At 43.0% G+C, this 25,354-nt stretch overlaps 1 protein-coding gene across 1 annotated transcript in view; it reads left to right on the top strand.

Moving 5' to 3' along the window:
- Positions 1 to 25,354, top strand: part of hcn4 (hyperpolarization activated cyclic nucleotide-gated potassium channel 4) — a 64,965-nt gene that overhangs the window by 28,054 nt on the left and 11,557 nt on the right. The window contains exons 3-6 of the mRNA XM_030097450.1: positions 3,355 to 3,516; positions 6,830 to 7,048; positions 18,700 to 18,846; positions 19,147 to 19,387. Of these exons, the coding sequence (XP_029953310.1) occupies positions 3,355 to 3,516; positions 6,830 to 7,048; positions 18,700 to 18,846; positions 19,147 to 19,387 (769 nt within the window). The remainder of the gene's footprint in view (positions 1 to 3,354; positions 3,517 to 6,829; positions 7,049 to 18,699; positions 18,847 to 19,146; positions 19,388 to 25,354) is intronic.

Raw genomic sequence — 25,354 nt, 5'->3', positions numbered from 1 at the left:
TCGACAGTGGGATTTGAACCTGTGAACCTCCGAGCACAAACTGGCTCTGTACACGTGTGTCTAAGAAGCAGGCTTAGTTTGGTTATTATGAAGTTCTAAAATCTATAGTACGGTATGTGTGTGTGTTTGATTTATCTATTCATCTACTAACTCAAAAGAAAAATGCAACAGATTTGAAGAAGAAGTATGAAATATAAAATGTTAAAATTATTTTGTGTTGTATTCTACTTGAATGAGAAAATTCATATATTTAATCTAACACATGATTCTTTTAACACTGGAGTCTTAGTGCACAAGCCAGAAGACAGAAAACTTATGATAGTTTCACTAAAATTAATCTTGGTATGATTTTCTTTTTTATTACCATCATATCTCCAGTAGTCATAAAGGAAAATTAATAGTATCTAATAGTAACACAATAACCTATTTGTAGCATTTAGAGTAAACAGAACTTTGTACTCCGCGTTGCTATAAATCTTACAATTGTTGTATTTGTGTAAAACATTTTCAGCCCGACAACTGTACAGTTAAAACTATGATGGTTTTATGGAACAGCTCTTTATGCCTCAAGATTAAACCAGGTTTTTGATTAACGACCGAGAAATAAAAAAAAAAAAAAAAAAAAAAAGAAAGAAAGAAATGAAAGGAGCAAAAACATTTTGGTATCACCTGTCATATGGCAACGTTTAATGAGGGTTGAGAGTAAAAACAAGCCCCCTGTATGAAAGTTGCGCCGCGTCTCTGTGCCCTCATCAATCAAAGCTCTGTTGTTTACGCTGATGCTAATACTGCCAGGCTCACTCTGTGTTCCTATCAATTAAAAGAAAGTGGTCAGCAATCCATCATCCCCATTGTAACATGCCATGTTGTGCAGTGCTGTGTTTGCAAACGGCATGCATTCGCACATTTGTATGCTTCTGTTAAATACATGTTTACAGCGATTTTCTTTATCAATGTTATATTTATGGTGCACACAAGTGTCCCTTTCTCTGTTGCATTTCCTGAGTAGAAAGGCAGTGAAGACACACTTTGTTTTTTCACCTCACTATAATGGCTTTTCAACAAACCTTCAACATAACCCGTCTTCTTTAATTTTCCATCACTGGAACGACTCTTCCTGCTTGGCATCGGGTTTATTTGAATTGATCGTGGCTGCAGAGGCAGATAGGGGGAATCGCCGCCCTGCAGTCACAGTACAGTTGGGGTACCAATCGAAGATTTGCGTGGCATTAGCAGCCATAGTTCTCATGCTCCACACAGTAGTTGAGTGCTGCGGGCCCTTCGAAGGCGCAGCTACAGGAGGAACGTAGCGAGACTTATTGTTGAGCAGTAATGAGAGGTTCAGGCTGTGCCATGAGATACTGAAAGGACTTCAGCTACGTCAGAATCGTGCTGACACTGTAGAGTTTTGATAGTATTCACTGTATTGACAGGTTCAAGGAAAACCCACATAAAGCAGAACTGTGTCCTGAAATGAACCATTTCAGAGGTTCCTGGTAATTCAGCAGCTATTCAGCAGACTCAAGGTAATTGTGCTGCTTTTACATGTAGTTCCTAACTGCTTCAGTATTGTACTGCTGTAAGGTTGATGGATTCGCAAAAGAACGGTCAAAACAGCCGCGGCTGAAGCTCCATTTGTCTTTAATTCTACATCTACCAGAAGTCTGCATCCCTCTTTTGAATAACTGCCTCTCCTTTTGTCTAAAAACCCTTATAATGAAGGAGGTCTTCTTTTTTAAAAAACGAAAAACTCCTTTTATAAATATAGTTTCTTTGCAGTTGACTTGAGAGAAAATGTTGTGTTCATAGATATTGTGAAATACAAAGAAAACTGTACATTTCGTATCTGTCACAATAACGTCGGAGGAACGGTTATATTTCAATTTGCAGAGTTTTTATAGATTTTAAAGCAGCACCACTGCAATTTAAAGCTTTATGTCTCCTCTCTTTCCGGTCTGGAAATACCATCTTCAAAAATGAAAAATGTATCCCATTCAATGCAGAAGATGGAAAGGGGAACCTCATCATTTATTCATTTGGCAGGGAGTGAATTTAACACTTTAATGCTACGGATCTTCTTTACAGGTTCAACGGGAAATTCTTCAACGACTTTGCAACACAACTTATCACTTACTGTGCTTCAAGAAAAACTTTCTCCTTGAAAGGAAAAAAAAAAAAAAAAAAAAATTGAGGAGCGTGGAAACAAACAATAGTTTGCATTTTACGTGCAGCTGTGAGCACAAAGTGCAGAAGATGAGGGGATTCGGTGGGTTGAGCGAGAGAAAGGTGCAGCTGGGCGAATGATTCAGCGGAGGTGATGTGTAAGCGCCCAGGGCTAAACATTTTGAACAAGAGCCCAAAGAGAGAAGGCGACAGAGTTGGAAAGGGGACACAGGGAAGTCTCAATGTGTATCTGTGGCGTGGACAGATAAGAAAGCAAGAATGTCTCCATCCACTGCGAGAGGCACGTTTTCCCAGGCATACCTCTGGCTTCATGCTCGCGTTTTTTGACAGAATTAAATTGATGTGATTTGATGGTGCAGCAGCTGCAGCCAGCCCCTTCCCTAACCTCAGCACAAAGAAAAAGATACCATTTTTGAATGCATTCAGATGGAAGAGGGAGAAATAAACGGTGGGCGAGGACCATGATTAAACGTCGGGAGACGTCGGGTGCCTTCATCTTCCTTCCTCTTCATCACTAACAACAAAGTAAAGATGGAATATCCCCTCTCAATCACAAGCCCTTTAAAGGCGCTGAGTGGATTTTAATAAGGAGCAGTGAGGTTAGCAGTGCACACTGTGGTCTTCAATGGGATTAAGAGGCTTTGAATGGCTGAGGCCATTAAAATCTACACCAGCCCAGAAGTCCTGGTGCGCCTTATGAGTATATTTATCATTAGGATTAACAAACCGAGCCTGCAAACGCTCTCACCTCAAGAGCGCAGCCACCCCGACCCTTGTACCATTATTGTGTTTGGTTGAGTGGCTGATGATAAGAGCAACACAGTAGGTAAAGCTCTGGTCCCCGTCTCCTGGCTGTCCCCAGCGGACCGCTGTCACAACAGCAGCATCTGCATCCACCGGCTCATCTGCCTGGAACATAAAACGCCAGGATTTGTAAGCCTTAGTACGCTGCCGTCTAATTTCAACGCCGCAGAACTGCGTGCGCTACATGTGAAAAGAAAAGCCCCACAAGTCTCCGGACTGCATGTGGAGGAGGACAGTCTCCCTGGAGGATGTGTGCCTGTGCGATTGTGCTTTGCAGTCTCGGGAGATTTCAGGGATTTGACCATTAGCGTGTTGAGTCATCGTCCCCTAACTCCTTCCCTGCTTCCTCTCTCTGACGCTCCCCAGATCTTCCATATGACCTATGACCTGGCCAGCGCCATGGTGCGGATAGTCAACCTGATCGGCATGATGCTGCTGCTGTGTCACTGGGATGGCTGCCTGCAGTTCTTGGTGCCCATGCTGCAGGACTTCCCCGCCGACTGCTGGGTGTCCAAAAATAAGATGGTGGTAAGTGCCTCTGTTTCTCCTGCCTGTGTGAATCAGATTATGCTCTGTCTTATCTCATCCGTCAGTAATTACTATACTAAAACCCCTCAGCTTCCTGGGAAAGATTTCCTTGTTTATCTTTCCTTTTAAACCCTTTAAAAATACATTTATGTGATATTCATCCGTCTTTTTTCCTTTCGTTGGTTACTTTTCTTTAGCTGAATCTTTTAGCATCCGTTGTTTTTGTGAAAGGAGAAAACTGAGCTCCTGAGGCGTACAAGCAACCCTTATCCGATATTGGCTGGATGCTGGCAGTTTCCAGCGAGCGCTCATGCCGCTCTTTAATTTAGTGGCATTGTTGCAGCGCTTGCTGGAGTGGAGCCTCTGTTGAGGCCTGACTCATTACAGCGTCGGCCTTTATGAGCTCATGGAAGTGGACTGTGTCACACCTGACGTGCGAGCCGCCCGTGGCCGACGGCCTCATGTCAGCTCAGCGTGTGATGAAAGAGGGCCGACCCAAAGGAATCAAAGGAGTTATTGTCAGGTTTTATGGCGACAATTGATTTGACATCGGCTAATGCTCGGCTTTTCACTATGACTCACTGATAAATCAACTTATATTTAATCCTTGAACAATGTAGCTGATTAGAGTAACATCCTGCCTTATGGTTTATCTATACATATGTCAATATGACAGTCAACAGGGCATTGTTTTTGCCTTTGGTTAATTAAATAACAGCTCACCAGATTGAATAGTTCAGTTGGTGACGCTCTGTCCAGATGTGTTTCCAATATTGCTTTGCTGCTGGAGGCTGTTTGCTCTTGTCTCCGTGTGATTGGCATTACTTTTTTTTATTTTAGAGTCAATTTGTAATTCAAATGAGTGAAGTGGAGGAAACACTGAAGGTATTAGCATAAAGATGACAGATTAGGAAGAGGAATAAAATACATGATGAAATGCCGATGACAAAACAATGCACCTATAGAGAGGCCCGCTCCGAGACGTACACGTGAAGCAGCTTCTTGTCAGCTGATCGTTCGGCTCTTTGTGCCGGAACAGATGTCACATGTGTAGTAGTTACATCGCTCAAGGTATGATGTATCCGGTTCACCACGCCTCGCTGCCTCCCTGACATGCTCACTTGTTTCAGTGAATCTGCCTCTCATACATTTAAGCGCAGGAAATGACAGATGTTGCAAACACTGTCCCTTGAGATGTTTCACACTTTAGCTAATTTTGCCTTCTTTTTTTTTTTTTTTTTTTTTTGTACCCGTTTCTGTACACACTGTGGTGTACAAGGTCCTGGTCGGGGATGGTGTCTGTAGTTGGAAACAAACTGCGTACCAGACAACTTCTTCCAAGTTAAAATCTTTTTATTCCCTTGAATATAACATGTATTCATGCATATGTTTTTTTTAAAACAGTCTCCCTCTATTTTTCTCTTTCTGTTCTCTTTGCCACCATGAAATATTTATTTAGCCTCAGTATATTATGCATTAAACCAACTTGCATGGGAATTATTCTTAGGTTACATAAGGCTGTGCTGTCAGACAACATAATGTAAACTGTGGCTCATGATTAAGGTAAAGCGAAGTGTTTGCAGACTTCACAGCAGTACAGACCAGAATGACAAGTCTTTACTGATCTTTTCATTTTGCCTCCTGCAGTGTTTTATGCAGAACAATATTAGCATAATGAGGCATCACCGTTGGTTTATAACTGTTTGTTAGGAAACACTCATTCAATATGCTCCCTGGACTTTGTATGAGTGGCCATTAAATTGTATTTTAAATGTGTGAATGGAGAGAACGATGCATATTCAGTGACCACATAAGACAAAATGTCACAACGAAGCGATGCAGATTTAAAAACATCCAGAGGATATGAGACATTCACCATTCTGTATGTTGTTATTTAGGATGCCTTGATAAGGAACACATACTGTGTCGGTATTACTGCGGTGTTGCTGTGAAACATCAGCTGAGCCGTCGTCTCTGAGCGGGTCTCTTGACTCACTCACTCATTAAGTTCAGCTGAAGCTCCATGAGTCAGAAGTCAAATGGTGGAGCCTACACAATATTCTGGTCTGTTTGGCTTCATCTGTCATTATTAAATTCTGGTTCTATGAAATCCAAGCGCTCCACTGTGCTTAGTTCACACAAGAGAGGTGCACGTTTTGGCAGCCGTACAGAACTCTGCATAACACCTGTTCATGACAGACACAAAGAGAGAGACAGCAGCTCCACGTCCGTTTTTATTAGCAATTTGAATGCTGTTATTTCTTTAAAGTTCCTGATCATTTACTAAGCATCAGTGCGAAAAATAGCATTACGTTTCCAATAGCAGTGCTATAGAATAGTTATACTGTTACGTGAAATGGCGCCCCCCCAAAACCAGTCCTTTGGCTCGAGTGACACAGGAAGGCCCTGAAATGTGAGGAGAGACGTTCATAATATACTTCAAACTCCCGTGTGAGACATGTAGCCTCTCATCAACATCAAAACGGAGTTTACTTTGTCTCACACAGTAAACACTGTCTAATTAATAGAATTACGTAGAAGAATGGTTCTCACTGCGACAGAATAACAGATATATCTTTCTGAATTAATTCCAGCCTCGGGGGCAGGCGCCTCTCTGACGGAAAGCCCCTCGTGCTCCTGCTCACATTACCTGGTAAACAAAGAGCTTTCTCTTGTTGATACAGCTGGTCACAGTCGGTTTGACACTGATGAGAGTCATTAAAATACATTTCGGTCTTCTTTTACAGTAGCTGTCCCATTATCTTGCTGGGTCATCGCTCCTTACCTTTTCAGGAGGGCGCTAATAAAATTGCTATCTGTCTTGGCTTTTCTGCTGTGGAAATGAGTTTGAAAGCAATTTGGACATGTCACCCCCAGGAGAGAGTTGATATTGATTTGCCATGAACCACCACCGGGATCTAAAGGAAAGGGGGCAATTTATCTACAAATGAGAAAACTCACAGAGAAATCACATTTTTTTTTTCTAAATAGCTGACCTACTTTCTGTCATGCAAGCCTCCAGTGTCTCACGCTCGATCCGTCCGTTCTCAGGGCTTTGTTTCAGGCTCCTGCCCAAATGTCTGCTTGCTCTACGTGTTTGCATATTGCAAAGTGTGTTTTAACCCCGCCAGCTGCTCTCTTCCGAACTGTTTGAAATGGACATCTGCCAATAGTTTTGTCTTAAGTAATTGGTGTGCACATACGCGTGCGCGCTGACGGGGTCCCCGTTGACCTTTAATATGACATCAGCAGGAGCTATGAAGTGTGCCGGCGCCCTCACCCGAACTCACCCCGTCTTCTCCGTTTCTTCCAGAACGACACGTGGGGACAGCAGTACTCCTACGCACTTTTCAAAGCTATGAGCCACATGTTGTGTATTGGGTACGGCATGTATCCCCCCGTGGGCATGACGGACGTGTGGCTGACCATCCTGAGCATGATCGTGGGCGCTACTTGCTACGCCATGTTCGTGGGCCACGCCACGGCGCTGATCCAGTCTCTGGACTCATCTCGACGGCAATACCAGGAAAAGGTGAGTCGACGTGACGCGATTCCGTGTTACTTCATTCTCTATGGCGGCTAAGTAAGAACAAATATCCATCACACCATTATATGCCACTTTAACAATCATGGAATGTATTCTCACTGCTCCTTAGAGCCCAATGATCCAAATATAAAGAAGTGAATTAGTAAACGCACATTTGAAATTGAGTTTCAAATGAATAAACTTCATTCCCTATAATATAATGTTTGACAATGAATCATTAGGTTCCTCTGGGCATTTTGCTGACAAATATAAACACATGTATGACTGAGTTGCTTTAATATTGCAGAAAGTCTAAAAAAAATGATGATATTCACAATATTCAGGGAGTTACAAGCGACACATTTCCCCCCCAATAATTTCTCTCCACAATAGGCTTGATGGAACTAATTATATCCCTACAGAGTGTAAAGAGTCATCCTGAATTTAAAATCACATCTTTTCAAATTTGACTGATTCACGACCTAGAAAAGGAGGAAGAAGGGTTTTATTTATAGTGCGATCTGCTTCATAGAAGACAGTATCTTCACCTCATTTGACAGGATCACACCCCCCTCATCTCTTTGGCTCCCTCCCTCTTATGGAGACATACCTTGGAGACTGAATATGTTCGGCATTGAGCCACTCCTGAACTCCTGAAGCGTTTTCCAAATATCTGTTTAACGTATGTTTGCGTTGTCAGTTCAAATATTTGAGCATTATCCAAAATTTGTTTTCGGTGTAAGGAAACCTGAAATTCTCGATTCGCCATGAGATGTAATCCTTCAGCATGTGATCTTAGATCTACTATAACATAACTGTCACTAACTACCCAGCAGGAGGTGGGATGTATGAACCATAAGTGGGTAGATGGAAATAGTTTGTCTGAAATGTAAGTCGAACATAAAACAAGCGCAGCTTTGGCATAAAATCAGTGTGTTTTATTTTATTTTTTATTTTTTTTGCCTTGAAAGTGTGTGGAATGAGACAGACGCACAAACATCCCCAGCGCAGGGAGAGGAAAGCCCCGATGGCAGGCTGTGAGGGCCGAGACGTGTTCCACTCTGCCATGCCCTCTGTGGGCCCAGCGTGGGCGATAATGAGCCGAGCTGCTTGGCTGCCACTCTGCCCACCGTCTGTAGCGGAGAGGAGACAGGAGAGGGTGACCTCCGGGGAATGGAGGCAGAGGCTCCAGGGTTTGCACCTAAATGAAAGAGGGATAGTGAGAGAGAGAGAGAGAGGGCAGAGTAACAGACCCACGGCAGACATGCGGGGAAACAGATTAGCTGACGTAATGGGTGTGTGGCGCTGCATCTTCCAAAGGAATGAAAGTGCACCTCGCTAAATCGAGGGCTGAGTCTTCACCAGAAAGGTGAACAATCCCAGAAAGTAAAGCGAGTAAGTGGGTTTCCAACTAATGTTTCTGATCGAAAGAACACTCTCCACATGTCCTGCCGCATTTAGAGGTTCCTCGATCCCGAGCAGACTTGACTATCCAGCTCGTCTCCGCACAAGTCCGCATGCGCTGCCGGAGCTATCGGCTGCCGTTTCTGGGATCGCCCCCCTCGAGGCACCTTAAGAATCCCCCAGCCAGATGAAAAGGCTTCCCATGTGTTTCCACTGCTTCCCACAGTGCCCGTCTGCAGAAAGGTTATTACTGCAGACTGCAATTAATTTTTCAGAGTGCGGATTCTCTCATTTATCTTTCCAAAAGGCTCAGTGATAAGACACACTCAGGGTACACCGTCACTGCGCGCTCATCTGGCTCCGGCAGCCAGATAATAGTCATTTCTACTCCACTGTACTATATCCACTCCTCCTTTGTGCTTATCGGGGTTAGTTCCTTCAAAGACACGAAGCTTTTTTTTTTTTTCTTCCCCCACCATTGGCCTTTTGAATCAATTGTGTGAGGGTAGGATCTGCTTCCTGGAGATTTCCCTTTGCACGTCCATGTTAGGCTAATACCGTCATCCACACGCTGAAGAAGTGGACAGTCCATCGGTCAGTCCCCGGTGTTTTAAGGAGACATGTGGCTGTTTTCAGATGGCCGTCGGGCAGCCGTGGCAGGCGCAGCTGCTCCTGTCCTTCGGGACCGGGTCTGTGAGGAAATTTGCGAACTGAAGTGCCGCAGTCACAACCGACAGCCAAAAGCAAACCTGCCATCATATATCGACTCATCACACACACACCTGTTTGTTACAGCATAACAACAACATAACAGAAAGAAACATACAATTGTAGGAGTTTCTTTCCATAAAGTTTGAAAGTAAAAATGAACATTTTTGAAAAATGGTGCAGATTCTTCTGGCCCAGAGAATCATGTTGAGTTCTGGTTACTATTTTCTTTCACATTGAATGATGAACAGTTTTTTTTTCTTCCTTTTTTTAACCTTTATTGCATGAAGGAGTTTTATGGACATGAGTTTGTCAACTGCAAGCTCAGCAGTTTTCAAGTAGATGCAACATGGAAACCAAAGAATTAGGGGTTTAGCTTGGAAGCAGAGATTCCACGATGCTGATAAGCAAAATATGCATTTTTACTACAATTAGGATTACGCTGCTCATCTGTGCCATTTTATGCATGAAAACCAAGATATCATCAACGAAGCGTCATAAACCTCCCGATACTGTGAGGTTAAATTGAGGAATACCAACAGCTGCTTTTCTCAAACTTCCTGAATACTGAGAGATCAATCACATCAAATCAATCACATAATCAGATATATAATCTAAATCATATCTTCTACTTTGAAAACACTTTTTTATGAATTCAGCAAGTCACGTTTTCAAATCATTTTGTTTGGTGTTGAACGGTAAAATCACTTTTTTTATTTTTACAACAGAAGCATTGTGAGAACAAATTGGCTCAAATTGAAATTGCTTTTGTCCTGTGAGAGCCACACTGTGAAACCCAATTGAATGGTTTCTCTACAAGTCATTTCTGAGAAAACTGAAATTATGTTTTATTAAGGGCCAGTTTGAGAGATCTTGTCAAAAAAAGGGCCAAAATGGTCCAGAGTGCAGCCATCTTTAAAATCCTGGAGTCCCACCAACCTCTGGGCTTCAGCCCATAAAGCCAGTGAAGAGTGGAAACTGCTTCACGAGAAAAAAAAAAAACTCCCTAAGAGGAGAGACCCACTGAAGCCTTGTTGATATATACACAGTGCACACAAGATGAATTTAGTCCTCTGTCAAAGTTTTGTCACACTTTCTCTGTAGAACAGAGGAAAAGCGTGTTTGACAGTGTAGTTCTGAAATGCCAAGAGGTGGAGGTGTCTTCAAAGGCCAGTCTCAGAAAAAGTCCCAAAGTGGAGGAACAGTGAGCAAGACAAGGTCGATGAGACATTCAAGGTCATGTGCAGAGAGGACTTTCCCCCACAGTAGCATTTTTGGGCACACGACTTGCTAGGCTGCTTTGGTTTCTTGTATGTGACACCACCTGGCATATCAGTTGTTTTTCCTGATTTGCTTTTAATGATAAGCTAGTTGAAATGGGCTATCCGGGTGACGAGCATGCTTGAACAAAAAAAAAAAAAAAAAACAGTCTACAATTGTGTGTTTTCATAATTGTTACGAACACCTTAGTTGAGTAACAATCATCTGATCTAGTCAGGCTGGCCATCATCAAGTTGCTGTGCCTTTAGGAATTATATGATATTCTAATTTTTCAAATCATATTTGTCAGATTTGTCAGATACATACTTGGTTGTAACCATGAATAACTGAATTGCCAAATCTTCTTTGTTGAATGCTCGGCAGCTTATCCTGCTACTGACTCTTGTTTTGAGCAGCTGGTACTTGGACGCTGCCAATCAGGTGACCGGTTGAACACTTGTGGAATCAGTTTGGGGGTGTTTTTCATGGCAGGGTGACCGCCGCAGCCATGTTGGCTGACTTTAGTGTGTGTGAGAAAAATGCTGGTTGGAAAATGTAATCGGCCCCACAGCAGTGTGCCATCAGGCTGGTATCCACCAATGGGAGGAGCCGCCAGGCTGTTGGGGCTGTGTGTGATTCTTCTGCTTGTTATTGAGGCTTCTGTTCGTTCAATAAGTGCATTGATGCATCATCTGTTGTATTTCTTCAGAATTATGAAAACTGCCAGATAAAGAATGAAAAGCAGAACCATTTCAGTGACGCAGCCTCTCTGTTGTGTATCCCTCAAATGCTAATTCCTGACAAATATGGCAAGAAAATGTGGCTTAATCCAAACAGGAAATCCACAGTGTGTGCACAACACTGCCAATACAGATAAGTTAACTTCGTTGGAAGGTTTATAATAAAAATCTAACAATGTTTTGATGTTTTCTTCACATTATGATCACACACTGTGAATTTTGACATAAAAATCTCCAATCAAAGTGGTTTTGATGTTAGATTTTAGCAGGTTTCACATTACAGCTGCGTTTTCCCAGCACTTGGCTGTTAATACAGTTTCTCACGGTAGTCCCACAGCCTTTGTTGGTTTCTAACAACATCCCACTGTTTTAATACTCAATTTGGCACGCTAACTCAACACGTGCACAGCAGCACTACAGATTAGAGACCGCAGAATATGAAGAATTAGACATTTCGACTCATTCGCAAACGTTTGAAATGCTACCAGCTTTTTTTTTGAGTTCGCTCTTTGAAAGCTGACAGTTTGCAGTTTCAAGCTTGTTTTTTTTTTTTTTTTTTTTTAATGTTTGAAAACCAAATATGCCTTCTTGATACTCCAAAGATGCCGTCAGCAAGGCTACTATTGCAGTATTTGCCTACAACAACAGTCTGTGAAGTAAAATGAATAGTGATTTCAGTAATGTGCTGCACAGACACTCTGAAGCACCACAAACTGGAAAACACCATTTGAACCATCATCCTCATTACGCGGCTGTGCCAGTGCGGAGCTGGATGGGCGCTTCAGTAAACAGATGAATTGTTCCGTTTGGATTATAGTCGTACTGTGGTTGACTTCAGACCCGAGCCATATGGTAAACATTCAGTGGGCGACAACATGAGCTAACTCCTGCAACTAGACATGAATCACTGTTTGGTCGGAGCAAGAGGAGCAGGAAGCGATCGGTGTTGAGCCAAGCGGCTCCAGTGACACTGTCGCTGCTTTCAAGCTGCTTTTGATGCAACAGAGGCCCCATGCTCATTGACTTTTTGAACTGCTAAAAATAGCACTTGCTTTTCCCATACAGCCAATATAAGAGGCCATCTGTCCAGTTGGAAAGCAGAGGTGATATCGAGGTAACTTTTATATTTTGATGGGAAAGAAATCAGTGAAAAACCCCCTCTGAGGGGTTGTGATGAAGAAGCCAGCCTATGAAGGATTCTCTGAAGTGTACAGATGGAAAAGAGAGAAGGCAGAGGAGAGACGAGAAAAAAAAAAAGAAGGCTCGGCTCTCATAGATGGTGAAAATTATCATCAGAAAGCCCGGGTATAATCTTTTCTGAATAGAATTCTATTACAATGTGGCACCATGTGATAAATGCCTGGGCTGTCAGCAGCTAGTGAGCTGACTTAAATGAGCTCTTTGGAATCGGGTGGCATGTTAACTGTTACACAAAGTAAAGAGCCCCGCAATCACGCCAAATATTAGAGGGGTGTGAGTTTTAAGGGTGGCCCCCACTGAGATGAAGAATAGCTGTATTAGATTCTTCTTCAGAATCTTTCCGCACTTGTGGTTGTTTGTTTTGCCTGAACTGGATGGAAGGTTGTCGAGCATGTGTATTTTCTACCTGTTTTGAACTCCAGCGGTGCAGATGTATGTGACTGTAGACATTAGAGGGGCGTTCACGTTGATGGATTTCCTGCTTGAGTTTGATTCGAGATGAAATTGTGCCGTTGGGGTTGTTTACTGCTTGAACGCTGCCATCCAAACGCAAACTGAAAATGTTTAAAAAGCTGTGATTCCGAATAAATACTGCTTGTCTGGATCAGTGTAGGTGTCAGCATTGCATGGGCCAAATACGGTGCAACAATGTTTGAATTCAGCAATCTTTCTTACTTTTGTACACAGGAATAAGCTACTCGTGTTCGTTGAAAGTAGACGTTTCCTCGTCTTGTTTACATTGCACCATAAAACACAGGGATGTGGAACGGGCTCAGCATCCATCAGATTCCCACAAGATTTTTTTTTTTCTCCCTCCCTCCTGTCTCAGGCATGTTGAGAACCATTATCGCACAAAGAGAATTACATCCCTCCAGATTGGGGGCAAGATGGCTGCACATGTGACTGTGCATACGGGGTATGCCTGCCACTCCAGCTCTCTGTAAGCCGCCGCTTATCTGTCACTTCGGCTCTCTTCTCTGGTAATTTATACAGCACACAAAGATGGGGATGTGGAGACCAAACAAAAGAGATGATTTCATTCATTTGTAGGTGACTTGTGATCCTCGTTGTCTACCCTGCCATACAGAAGCTTTCTGATTTTCTGATCCGTATTTCCTCCTTCCTTAATGTGATTCAGAGTGGGCTCATTTGAGAGATGCTCTGTTTGTCGTTGGTAACCGGTGAGGAAATCGTACATACCCGAGAGATAGCATGTTGTGGCATGCCAGTCCCAAACGGCTTTAGAAGCAAATGGCAGTGGGGTGCTTCAGCCCCTCCCCTTTAAAATCTCTAATTAACACTTGGCAATTAAACATGGCTCTTTGGGGAATAGTTAATAAGAGGCCCAAAGCTGATTATTTGTGGTTGAAGAGACTCTAGAGATCTGTTGTGCTTTTACTTCAATCCCCCAATTAAGACTTCCAGAAATACAGTAAACAGTCAACAGTTGGAGACGGTGTTGATAGAGTCCTTCGCTTTACAATGAGGAGAAACGTGACTGATGTTGGGAAACTTGTAATTTTATTGTCTCTCTTGTTGATACACACATGCGTAGCCAGTCATCCAAGGCTTGATTAATGTTGAAGGCCTTGGAAATCTCTTGTGTAAAGAAGATGTAGATTTCATCCAACAACAGCAGCAGCATGATGATGCCTTGTGGAGGCTCAGTCACGATTCCGCCGTACAATCAACCCAAGGATGCAGCTGTCAACAAGTTGAGCAGCTTAAGTCTGATTCTGCCTTACAGTAAGAGCGCTTCTCATTAGCCTGGACCTGACTGATGGCATTAATCTAATGTTAGGCTCCAGTTTCCGCTCTTCCTTTTCCTGCTGAGTTGAAGATTGCCAACATGCCTTAGAGGTGCTCCATAAGACGCTCTTTGAGAATAAATGAAAATGAAATAATATATAAATATAAATCAAAATGAAGGAGTTTCAGCCTGCTGGTTATTTAATCTCATAATATGTATGGCAATCGCCATGTTTGCATGTGTATTTGTCGGCGCTACAATTCATCTAACTGTTCAGATTCTCAGTAGCTATGAAGTCCTGGTGTTGTTTTTGAGCAGGGACCATTTGAGTTGACCGGTGAGTGGACTCAGTTCGAGCAGACCAAACCGTGCTGACAAGGTTATTTATGTAGGCATAACAGCTGCTACTTTGTCCCAAAAAAACACTAAGAACTGAAAAAGCACAAAGTAAAAGAGAGTCTAGATCTTGATTGGCCAGGGAAGGAAGCACATCGTTTATCAAACATAAATCCTGCTTTAAGCGCCTTATGCGCCCCCTAAAAAACTTTGATGAAATCTGAAAACTTGACTGCCATGACTCCGGACTCACTCATATGAGATAAAAAAACAAACGTAAAAACTTTTTCATCTGAACCATGAGTTTCCATCAGTCCTTGAACTCTTGTTAAATCAGAACACAAGATAATCAGGTCAAAAGTTCATGACTTTTCTTCTATAGAGGCACTGAAATGAGAAAACATTCATTTCGAGTTTGACAATAATTGGTTATGCTCCATACCACAATTTCTGTGCAAAAACTGATTACATATATGTTTGACTTTTTTGTTTGTGCAGATTGTTCATGATTTTTATTTTGAATTTAAAATATTCAGTTGACAAAAAAATACCAAAAGCACAAGATTCTCGGTACATCCAAAATAAATCCAAATGAAAATGTATAATTTAAGACATAAACCGCTGTCTGCACTATATTTACTTCTTTTTTATTATACTTTATTCAACCTCCAAATGTCTATATTGTTTAGTGAGCATTGGTTTTTTTTTTTTTTTTTTTTTTTTTTGCTTTATTTTTGTGTGTAAGTTCAAAAATGTGTTCTTCATTACATGGCCCTTACCTTTAGACCATGCAACACAAAATTTTAAAATGGAGAAGGAGAACAGTGGAAAAAAAAATGTTTATAAAGTATAATTAAGTGTCTGACAACTCTTTTGGGAAATGAATTATTCATGTTTTATTTGGTGAAAAATTTGCATCTGCTTGGAGAGTTGGGGGAGGGGGGATAAGAGGCATAATAAAAGAGTAGAAAGGGAAAATAGAGTGCAAATAGAAAGGAGAGCAAAGAATGTCCATGCAGAGAAAGATCAGAAGTTTGAACTAAAAAGCTGATGTGGGAAATGAAGGAGAATGAAGAGGCAGTTTCTTAGGTTCAGCGTTCAAAGCCTGCTGGGGCTGCAGTATTGCCAGGACCGAAGGCTAATCGGCTCATCGGCACGCAGAAATAATATAACCTCGAATCCGTCTTGTACTTAGAAGACGGTACTTAAAAGAGGCAGGGCTCAACCTTGACAGGTCACCGGTTAGTACATTTAAATCCCAAGAAATAGCTCCAAAAAAAAGTGCTGTAATCACATTCAGCTCCTTCACCATGTGCTTGCTGGTACTAAAACTTTATCACCTGTGAAACTCTTTTTTTCTGTTACTGTTTTTACTTTTTTTTTTTTTTTTTTTGTTAAAATACAGGTGTGGGTTGTCACATTATTTGCCAGTTCATCTTATATTCAGACCAGCTCATATGGTAATGAAGATGATGTCTGTTTTTCAATATAGAAAGGGTTTATTATCTAAAAACCCTTGTAAAGATGCTTTTATTTTGTGGCTACACTTTAATCACATAGTTCCATATGCTGTTCACAATGATGGGAGCTATTCAGCTGTAACAACAGACACGCTGGTATAGAGGTCAGTGTTTGATTACACAAAAAGTGTTTATACTTTCATTGTTTTAATATACTGTCTTTAAAACTTCATGAATTATTCTACTTTACGATTTTAGGAAAATATTATTCAAACGTCAGGATTACATTTCGTTCCAACTTTTCGGCTTGTTTTTCTGTTAACATATGGCAGTAGAAATCCACTGACTACATTTTTTTAAATAAGAAAATCTGATTGGATATAGGAATATTTGGCTTCACAGAGATGGGCTTTTAAACCGTCTGCAGCGTAAAGCCCCCTTTGTTTTGGTAGAGCGGGGGGAAAATCTGATGGCGAAACGATTGCCTCCTTAATGCCGACTATGATTTGATTTGGTCAAGTAGAGCAAGAAAGCGGGGGATCTTCCTGGTGGCAGTGTGAAGGCGGCCGTGCAGCAATGAGATAATTTCCTGTCACAGGGTGTTTTTATCAGCCCATCACACCATCGGGAGAGCGCACTGTCTCCAAATGGTCGGCATCTTTGCATCCCCGGCAGCCTCTCTCCTCAGACCCAGCGGGGTTTAGGAAATCTCAGATACCTTTCTGAAAGTGAAACCGTGCGGAGCATAGTCGGACTCATCAAAACAGCAAGAGCAATAGGAATTTTCTCTCATTTGCTCACTTAGCTAACGCCCTTTCATCCTGAGATAATCAAAGTGTGATATAAGCTGAAGATGAATTCTCTCCTTTTTTTTTAATGTAGGGGGACAAAAAAGGAGGTTTCAGCTTTTTCTGAGGTAGATGATAATCCACGCGTTTGAAACAGAGCGCCTTGCTGTGGTATGTCTAATGCAGGAGGCATAAAGACATCACACATTCTAAATGTGGGCTACACCTGTCATATTCGCCCCGGCGTCATGTGCAGACGAGCCATCTCGGCGGCGCTCGGTCGCCAGTGGGACTGCGCCCGGAGACGACTGCTCGAGCGTCCCCCCCGTCGCGGAGGCGAGGAGGCAAAAGTTCCTCTCTGTGGAAAGATTCTGTTTCATCATCAGATCAGTAAACGCTCAATTTTATGCCAAGGGGATTGTGGGGATAAAGACTCAAACCCTTACCCCATGACAGAACTCATCCCTTTCCCCTCAGAGGGTGGATATCTGAAAGCTTCTTTCCACATCTTCCTCTTGCTTGTGCAAGTATTTAATTTTCCAGGTCACTTTACACAGTGGGAGCTCAGAAATTTTCAAATGCCTCATTTGACATGCTTAAGAAAATGATCCAATATTTAAGCATATATAAAGTAAGCAGTTATATACCTGACCTCTATATATTATACCAGCCTGTCTTGCTTATCCGGTGGATTTCTTCTTCTACACTCCTAATAAATGAATGAGCATGCCACAATATTTAGCGGCCTGGTCAGAGTGGAGGGAGCGGTGGCATTAGTATGCACAGAGCGACTCCAGATTGTTTCTTTGGTCTGTAAGGGACTGAGCGGGGCAATGATCAAACAAAAACTAAAAGTCATCCAAATTTAGTAACAAAAAAGAAAAAAAAAAAGGAGCGAAGAGAACCTGAGGGGGATGAAAGATGGACTTGCATTTATCAGGAGTCCTTCCAGCATGTTGACGCTGCAGGAGAAGATACCTGCAGATCCCTGAAGGAGCCACATTGGGGTTGTAATTTCACTCACTTATAGGTTTTATTTTACAGGTTGCTGATTCTTTACGCTGTATGTTTTTCTTCCTCAAAAACAATCTGACTTGCATGAGACAGCTGTCCCTATTGACTGCGCTACATTTCCACAAGACTCTCCCTTTTGATGATTTCCTCCCAAGATTAGCGGTGACTAGGGTAGTAGTGCTGGATCACAAAGCGAGAGACATCTGAGGTCAGCCGTGTCATTCAGTGGTGAAGCTGCTGGCAGCGAAGCTCTGGTGATCAAAGAGCACCTCCGGCGGCGCCCCATGAATGGTTAATTTCTCTCTTTTTTTCCTCCCTTGTTTTGCTTTACTGTGGGTCAAGGATTTCTGTTATTATTCCCAAGGTGCTCTGAGCGCGCTTTGATCTGCATCCCTACATCCGATACTATGGAATCAACGGTCTGACATATATTTTATTCATCGCATCTCGCAAACGGAGGAGCGACCGGAAAGTACAGACCCAGAAAAGCTCAACTGTAAAACAAGCACTTTGACAAGATTGTTGTGATCAGAAACAGCTCTGTGCTCTGATGTAATTAGTTTTTATTTTGGATCTCATCTTTAACAGCACTTTTGTGATACCATCTACATAAAGATATACAGGCAAGCCCTTTGGATGAAAAAAAGAGAAATTCTGTGTCCCTATTTCAAGATAAAGTCCCTTTTTTAAAATTTGTCTTGACTTTGCTTTCACACACTGAACATTTGTCTCACTCTGCTCTTTCCGCCAACGGAAAGGGAATACATTTAGTCAGCGTATGTTCACCGCATTTAAACTTTTCAGAGTGAAACGAACCCGATCAAAGACCAGAAAAGTAATATTTAGCTGCTCACAAGGGCCTGGATGCTCTGGATGTGTCTTCATTTCCTTGTGCGTCTGACCTCGGTGCCAGCTGCTCCCTGTGGCTGTGTATTCGTGCGGCGGCGTTCCGGCCTTTTGAGTAACCTGATTGTTGTGCGTCTCTGTGTCCCCGCAGTACAAACAGGTGGAGCAGTACATGTCCTTCCACAAGCTGCCGGCAGACATGAGGCAGAGGATCCACGACTACTACGAGCACCGCTACCAGGGGAAGATGTTCGACGAGGAGAGCATCCTCGGGGAGCTGAACGAGCCGCTCCGAGAGGTGAGGCGCCAGTTTTTCGGGCTCGGTTTGAAACGGCCGTGCCTGCGAAGCTTGTGTTCACAGTTCACTGAAGTTCTGCCCCGACACGAACACAGGCAGGGAGAAACTTTTGGATCACGCTAAGACCCAAACCACTCAAAAAAGCCCCAAACAATGGGAACAAAACAGAAGGCCTGCACATATTTCGCATCGAAATGTCACCATAATAGTGACTAAAATGGTCACTTTTAATTCTATATTATTGCTGTTTTTGTTGTTTTTACTGTTTTCTATATGTCTCTTTTTTTTTCCTCCAAACAGGAAATCATAAACTTCAACTGTCGAAAGCTGGTGGCGTCGATGCCTCTGTTTGCCAACGCCGATCCGAACTTCGTCACCTCCATGCTCACCAAGCTGAAGTTCGAGGTGTTTCAGCCCGGGGATTATATCATCAGGGAAGGAACCATTGGCAAGAAAATGTACTTCATACAGCACGGAGTCGTCAGCGTACTAACCAAGGGCAATAAAGAGACCAAGCTTTCAGATGGCTCCTACTTTGGGGGTAAGATGAGACGCTGCTGGTTGCAGAAGCACATGCTGAAAGGTCACGCACACACACAAAGACACACACACACTCACACAAATCTGTGCTGTTTTAATATTAATATGGCCGTCCTTTAGCACCTAAGCCATGCGGCTCGGGATGGAATTTGATTTGTGTGGCGGCAGCATTTGGGGAGAGCTATTCTGGCTCTGATATTAGCTCATGGTGAGCTTGGAGTGGTACGTTGTGCACTGCTTGTCACCTCACTTAAAATTCTGCTTCATGGTTTATGCAGGACTCTTCCCTTAATTCACATCAAGAGCTGTCTCTTAAATGTAGGGCGAACCCAAATTATGAAAACAGCACTCGCTGCAGCGCAAATTAGGAAATATATGCATCCAAATGTCACCGAGGTCAGAAAGCTGTGAAATTACATACTATAGGAATGCTGGAGAATTATGTGGTAACCCAGAGTTGTTATGTGCTTAACTTGTGCTTCGCACTTAATCAGGGTCAGATAATGCACAGCGTGCTCGTGGTCCCACAGAGCCTGTGACACATGTAGGAGAAAACGCTGCCATACTGCCCTCACCAAATACCAATTAATTTGCTCGGTGACAGCGTATCATTTAGACTGCACTGTTAAGTAATTAGAAGTGGTGGCAAAGCATTTAACAGCACATGACCTGCCTGTGGAAGTTTAATTACGCCTTGCCTGCTCAAGTCCATCTCCCTGCCCTCTCTCTGGAGGGGGGGGGGGGGGGGGGTTCCACAGAAATAATAAAAAGATGGCAGGCAATCTATCTCTACACATGCCAAAACTAATCAACATTTTAGACAACATGGCCCCGGCTCTCTCCAGGGCCATTCTCTCTCAAATGTTGTCCAAAATGTTCCTTTACTTCAGTCCCTTATCAACAAGGCAGACTTTGAGATTCAAAGAAAAGGTTCAGCGTGCTCAGGGGCTTATTCCTCACACATGCGTCCCGGTAACGACACGGTTTGTGCGACAGCTTGGATGCCGCGGTTCTCTTAAAACGCTGAGCCGAACGTGCTTCAGATGACAGCGTCCTCAATATGCATCAGAGCGGATGCGTCTACATTATACTGTTATTCTCTCCTTGGGCAAATACAAGTAGAGTGAGCCACAAAAGTGCAAAGTGAACTGATTCCGAAACAGGAACCGGCTCACTTGCTTTAATCTTAAACGCTTGGATCTGTAATTATTTTCCCTCTTGTTGAAATATAGGCGTGAGGATTTTTTGACTCCATTATCCTGTGACTATTACTGGCAGCGCCACTGGTTTGGGGGTGCAGAGGTGGGGGCTGGCGAGGTAAGCCTGGAGCCAGAGGGAGTTTGTTACCAAACACGAGTTAGTCATTCATGAAATTAATTGGTGCAGGATCAGCACGGGGAGTGTGTGGCACATGTGGATTTGAGTGTGTATGTGTGTCAGTGTCAGCAAGCGGGAACTTAAAAGCAATGAATATTTTTTCTGAAGGTGCAGACGGAGGTTGGCATCACACGGATTGGAATGTTTTGAGATTGTGTGTGAATGAGAAGTTGAAGCAGTGCCGCAGTGGAGGGCTCTTCCTTGTTAATGCCCCCCCTCGGAGTCAGCAGGGTCTCATCCACCATAGTGGCGTATGTGTGTGTGTGTGTGTGTGTGTGTGTGTGTGTGTGTGTGTGTGTGTGTGTAATGCTCATCAACATCTCAAGGGAAAAAAAAAAAACAACAACAACAACAAAACAAACTCACACACCCTAACTCAGTCATTCATGGACAACCTGAATTATTTATACAATTATACACACAGCAGTCTGCTCCAGTTTGTTAGCTGTTGGATTAGCTCAAGCCAGAGAGCCTAAAGTCTAAAGTGGACACGACATGTCCTGGACGGGAGCGTCGGCTGGGCACACAGCGATCCAGTGGAGAGGGGAAATGTAATGTGACTGCAGTACTAACGCCAAAGGACACATGGATCTCTGCCAAGGCTGCTCTCTGGACGCCGCTTTGGGCTCAGAAAGAAAACATGCGCCCTCCTCTTTCCCCTCCTCCCCCCCACCCCCGCTCCCCCACCCCACCCTTCCCTTGCCTCTTTCTCTCCTTATAGTTCAGTATTGAAACACTTATCTGAACAGCATCTCCGCTCCCCCGTCGGTGCCCGGACCGAGGAGGTTATTGTGTTGTTACAGTTCATCCTTTGTTCCCGGCGGTAATTGAGGTGTTGCCAGTGCAGACTGTGGCTCTCTCATGGTTGGAGTAGAGCTTGGTGACCTTGTGGTGGACCTGCATGCCAGTCAGGAGTGCTTATCAAAAAAGCTGCTTTTGATTGCACCTCTAAAGATGGCTCACTTTGTCTCTGAGTGAGCGGTTAGTCGTAGCTCTGCGAGTGGCGTTAAAAAAAAAAAGAAAAGAAAAACGAGAAAGAGATGTAAGACACAGAGAGAGGAGGGAGGCGGGGGGTGGGGGGGGGGGGCTGAGCTGACTGCACACTTCACAATCTCCTGTGTCATCTTCTTGGCTTTCTCACTCCCTGATTGGTGGCGCTCTGTGAATGGCGTTCTCTAAATCCATAGTCGTGTGAAATCCTAGGCTGGGAACTAATACTCCTTCCATCTCTACTCCCTTTTTAGTGTTTTTTTTTTTTTTTTTTTTTTTTGCACTATTTCCCCTCTTTTTCTGCGCTCAGACTCTCTGCACTGCAGAGCTGCCAAATGGCCACCTTGACTGAGTGAGTCAGTGAGAGCAGCTGGCAGCGGCAGAGGCCCAGGTAATCCTCGCAGTCCTTAACCCAGTTAACACCTCTGGATCTCTTATTGTGGAGAAGCTTCAGCTGACTGAGTGACAGAACGGGGGGGGGGGCATGAAGATATATGGAGGAGTCTTATATAATGTGACAGGCTGGACATGATATAATAGTGTGTCTGTCTGGTGAGACAATATGCTGGGATGGATCATCAAAATGCTTTGAATATGATGTGACGCCACAAAACATTATACATATAAATGCAGACAGTAAATCATGTTCTAGGATGCTACAGTAGAAAGTAATACAATAAAATAGCATCAACTGCTCCATGTTCAAAGACTAGGAAATCCAAAGACTTTTTTTCTATGTTGTTTGAGCATGAAACATTTGATAATTAAAAATCCAATTCCAAAGTTATTCCATCTTTAAACCTGTGAAATTACAATCGAGCATCGTCCTGGAGACAAACTATGTCAGCTGAGCGTGAGATATTTAAATGATCAACCTTTAAAGGGGCTGTATCATGCAAAATTCACTTTTTGTATGTTTTAACCTTGTTATATAGTTATTTACTCATCAAAAACACCCCAAAGTGTTTTTTTTTTCCTTCGTGCCTGTGTGTTTGAGCTTTCCTTGTTTTTCTTCTGCTCAGAGAGGCAGCCCCTCCCGTACCCGTGAAAACGATCTGTCCGTTGTAGTGACGTCACTAGGAGCAGCACGCTCCTCATTGTGAAATGGCCGAGCCAGTCAGCGTTGCCGCTTTTTGTTTTCAATTCTTTTGGGCAAATTTCGGTGGCTAAACCGAAAGTGATGCCATCACTGCGCATAGCGGAGATTACAGAGATAAACTTTAACCATCGTCTGAAAGCTGCAATAAGTAAAGTTATAGCCAAAATACCACGTATTACAACAAGAGCAAGAGTCTGCGCTTGGTGAGTTTCTAACAGGAAAAGACGTTTTCGCGTGTCTTTGCGTGTAGAGAAGCTAAAGCTAAAGAGCTAAAGCTAACCCTTAGAGAAGCTAACGCATTTTGATGACGTATTTGTGTTGAAGCTCCGATTGGTTGAAGTACGCTGTCAGTCAAAGTCCACAGGGGGAGAGGCGGGAATTTCAGTGAAGCAGAGCGTTTTCTCTTCCTGGTTTCAGAATTAGCCCCAGAAAATTTTTTATTTCACACAAAATGACTTTTCCTTAGCGCCAAAAATACACTATTGCCATGTTAATGCCTATATTAGGGTTTGGACTAGCTAAAAAAGCATGATACAGCCCCTTTAAGTTCTGCTTTTGTTTCAGCTGATAAACTGTATGTCGTCTTTATGCTCAGACTTGAGGTGTCTGACGTCAGTGAAAACAACTGCAGATGTCCTTTGACCCTGAGGTGGAACTGACAGGGAGAAAAAGATTTTCAGTGCATGTGCATTGTAAAAAGATATGTTGTTTATATAAATTACAAGCTGCTGGTTCGTCCAGGACTGAATATAACATAGCACACACTTAACATGAACAGATTATTGGTAGAAAAACATCACTTTAAAGAGTCATAAAGTTTTCATCAAACGATTTGAACCCCGGACTCTACAAGCTCTTTCTCAGTTATCCACGATCAGAGATGTTGCATTAAAGGTTTTGGACCTTGGTTTGACTATGCCACAATTATTATTCAGTACTATTTAGTGTTTGATAACCAAGTATTTGTAAGATTGTTCCCACTTACGGACAATCTTAATTTGAATTTTCAAGGTGTCTGATGCTGCAGGAGATAAAAAGCCTGTGTGCCTGAGGGGGTTTTGCCAACAAGCGACCAACTCTGTCCTTCAGTCTGGCGACAATCTGATTTACAATATTTCGTCATTTAAACTCTAAAATTGGAATTCTCCATTACTCGTCTTCACATCTGTAGGCAAACATTTTCTGCAACTTCAACATTGTTTTGTTGAGTCTTTGCCCCACACTGGAGTAAACATAGCTCATCCTCCAGTTCGGGGGGTTGAAAGAGAGGCGATGGAATGTGACTTGACCTCGGCCTCAGCCGCGATCCCGAAAAACAGAAAACCACCAGCCGAAGCGGCCGGCATCCCCTACCTGTCCCGCGCTTGCATTCCAAACGGGAGGTGTTTGTGCACCTATGCTAATGCTGTGAGGGAGTGAACGCGGTACGTCGCCGGGAATCAGACGGCCCGCTGCGGATGTTTTCAGAGGTTGGAGAGTGTCCGCTCGGCGGGCTGCGGGCGGTGTCGCGGAGGGAGATGGGAGCTGACAGCAGGACTCAGAGTCCAGGTGAGCTGAGCCAGACCAGGCTGCGGGACACAAATACTTCATCACAGACCAAGCTGCCCTGCTCATATCCATTAGTTCACATCCAAGCACACTTGGAAGAATGGAGTGGAGCAGGTACATCTGCACACACCTGAAATCACATGCAGATAAACACAGAAAAAAAAAAAAAAGATGCTTAAAAGTACATTCAAAGGCCAGAATTTGCATCCCTTGCCGTAGTTTTTAGGCACCTCATGTGAACTTATGCACATACAACTGACAAACAAAGAGATGAAAAGAAGCGAATAGATGACTAATTTTAGTGAGAGGGAAAAATAAAATGAAACCTTGAGCAGAAATGCCTAAATGCAAGTCTACGTGCCTGAACAATATTGTTGCTTTCTTCTTTAAAACCGTGCTTACGTGTTCTTGTGTAGGTGTTTTGTGTTTCCTCGTGTTCGTCACTAAATCAGTTCCTCCGCTGCTTCATCATTTGTCGGGAATCACAAGCTGCACATCTCTTGAGGATTCATCTTTCCGAGAAATTAAAGTTTCATCAATGTTTGTATCTCTGTGGTGTAGCCTTTCTTACTCTAGCTTTTCCTTGTAGCTTTTTTATTGACGGCCTTTAGCTCGGCTTCCTGCTCCCTGAGTGGATGTTGCCAAGGGAAAGTCAATAAAACCTCACATCGAGCGCAGTTTGTAAGCCTCTGTTTATTTGTACATCTTATTGAATGAAGTGAGAGTTTTCAAGAGAGGTTAAGCTAATTATTTTTCTTAAATTTAACTTTTACCAGAGTAAGTATGAGCTTCTACACCTAGTGTTTCTCTTCAGGTCGTGATCATTTGCAGCAGCTCTGCAGCCTTCAGCGTGGACGTGTTCTCAGTTTAGCTTGTTAATAATGTTGCATCACACATCTTTCTCCATACTTGGATAATAATGTTTTTGTACCTAATAGAACTTTAAATAAATCA

Source organism: Salarias fasciatus, chromosome 1, assembly GCF_902148845.1.
Source record: "Salarias fasciatus chromosome 1, fSalaFa1.1, whole genome shotgun sequence".
Classification (NCBI taxonomy): domain Eukaryota; kingdom Metazoa; phylum Chordata; class Actinopteri; order Blenniiformes; family Blenniidae; genus Salarias; species Salarias fasciatus.
This window is presented reverse-complemented; position numbering and strand designations above follow the sequence as displayed.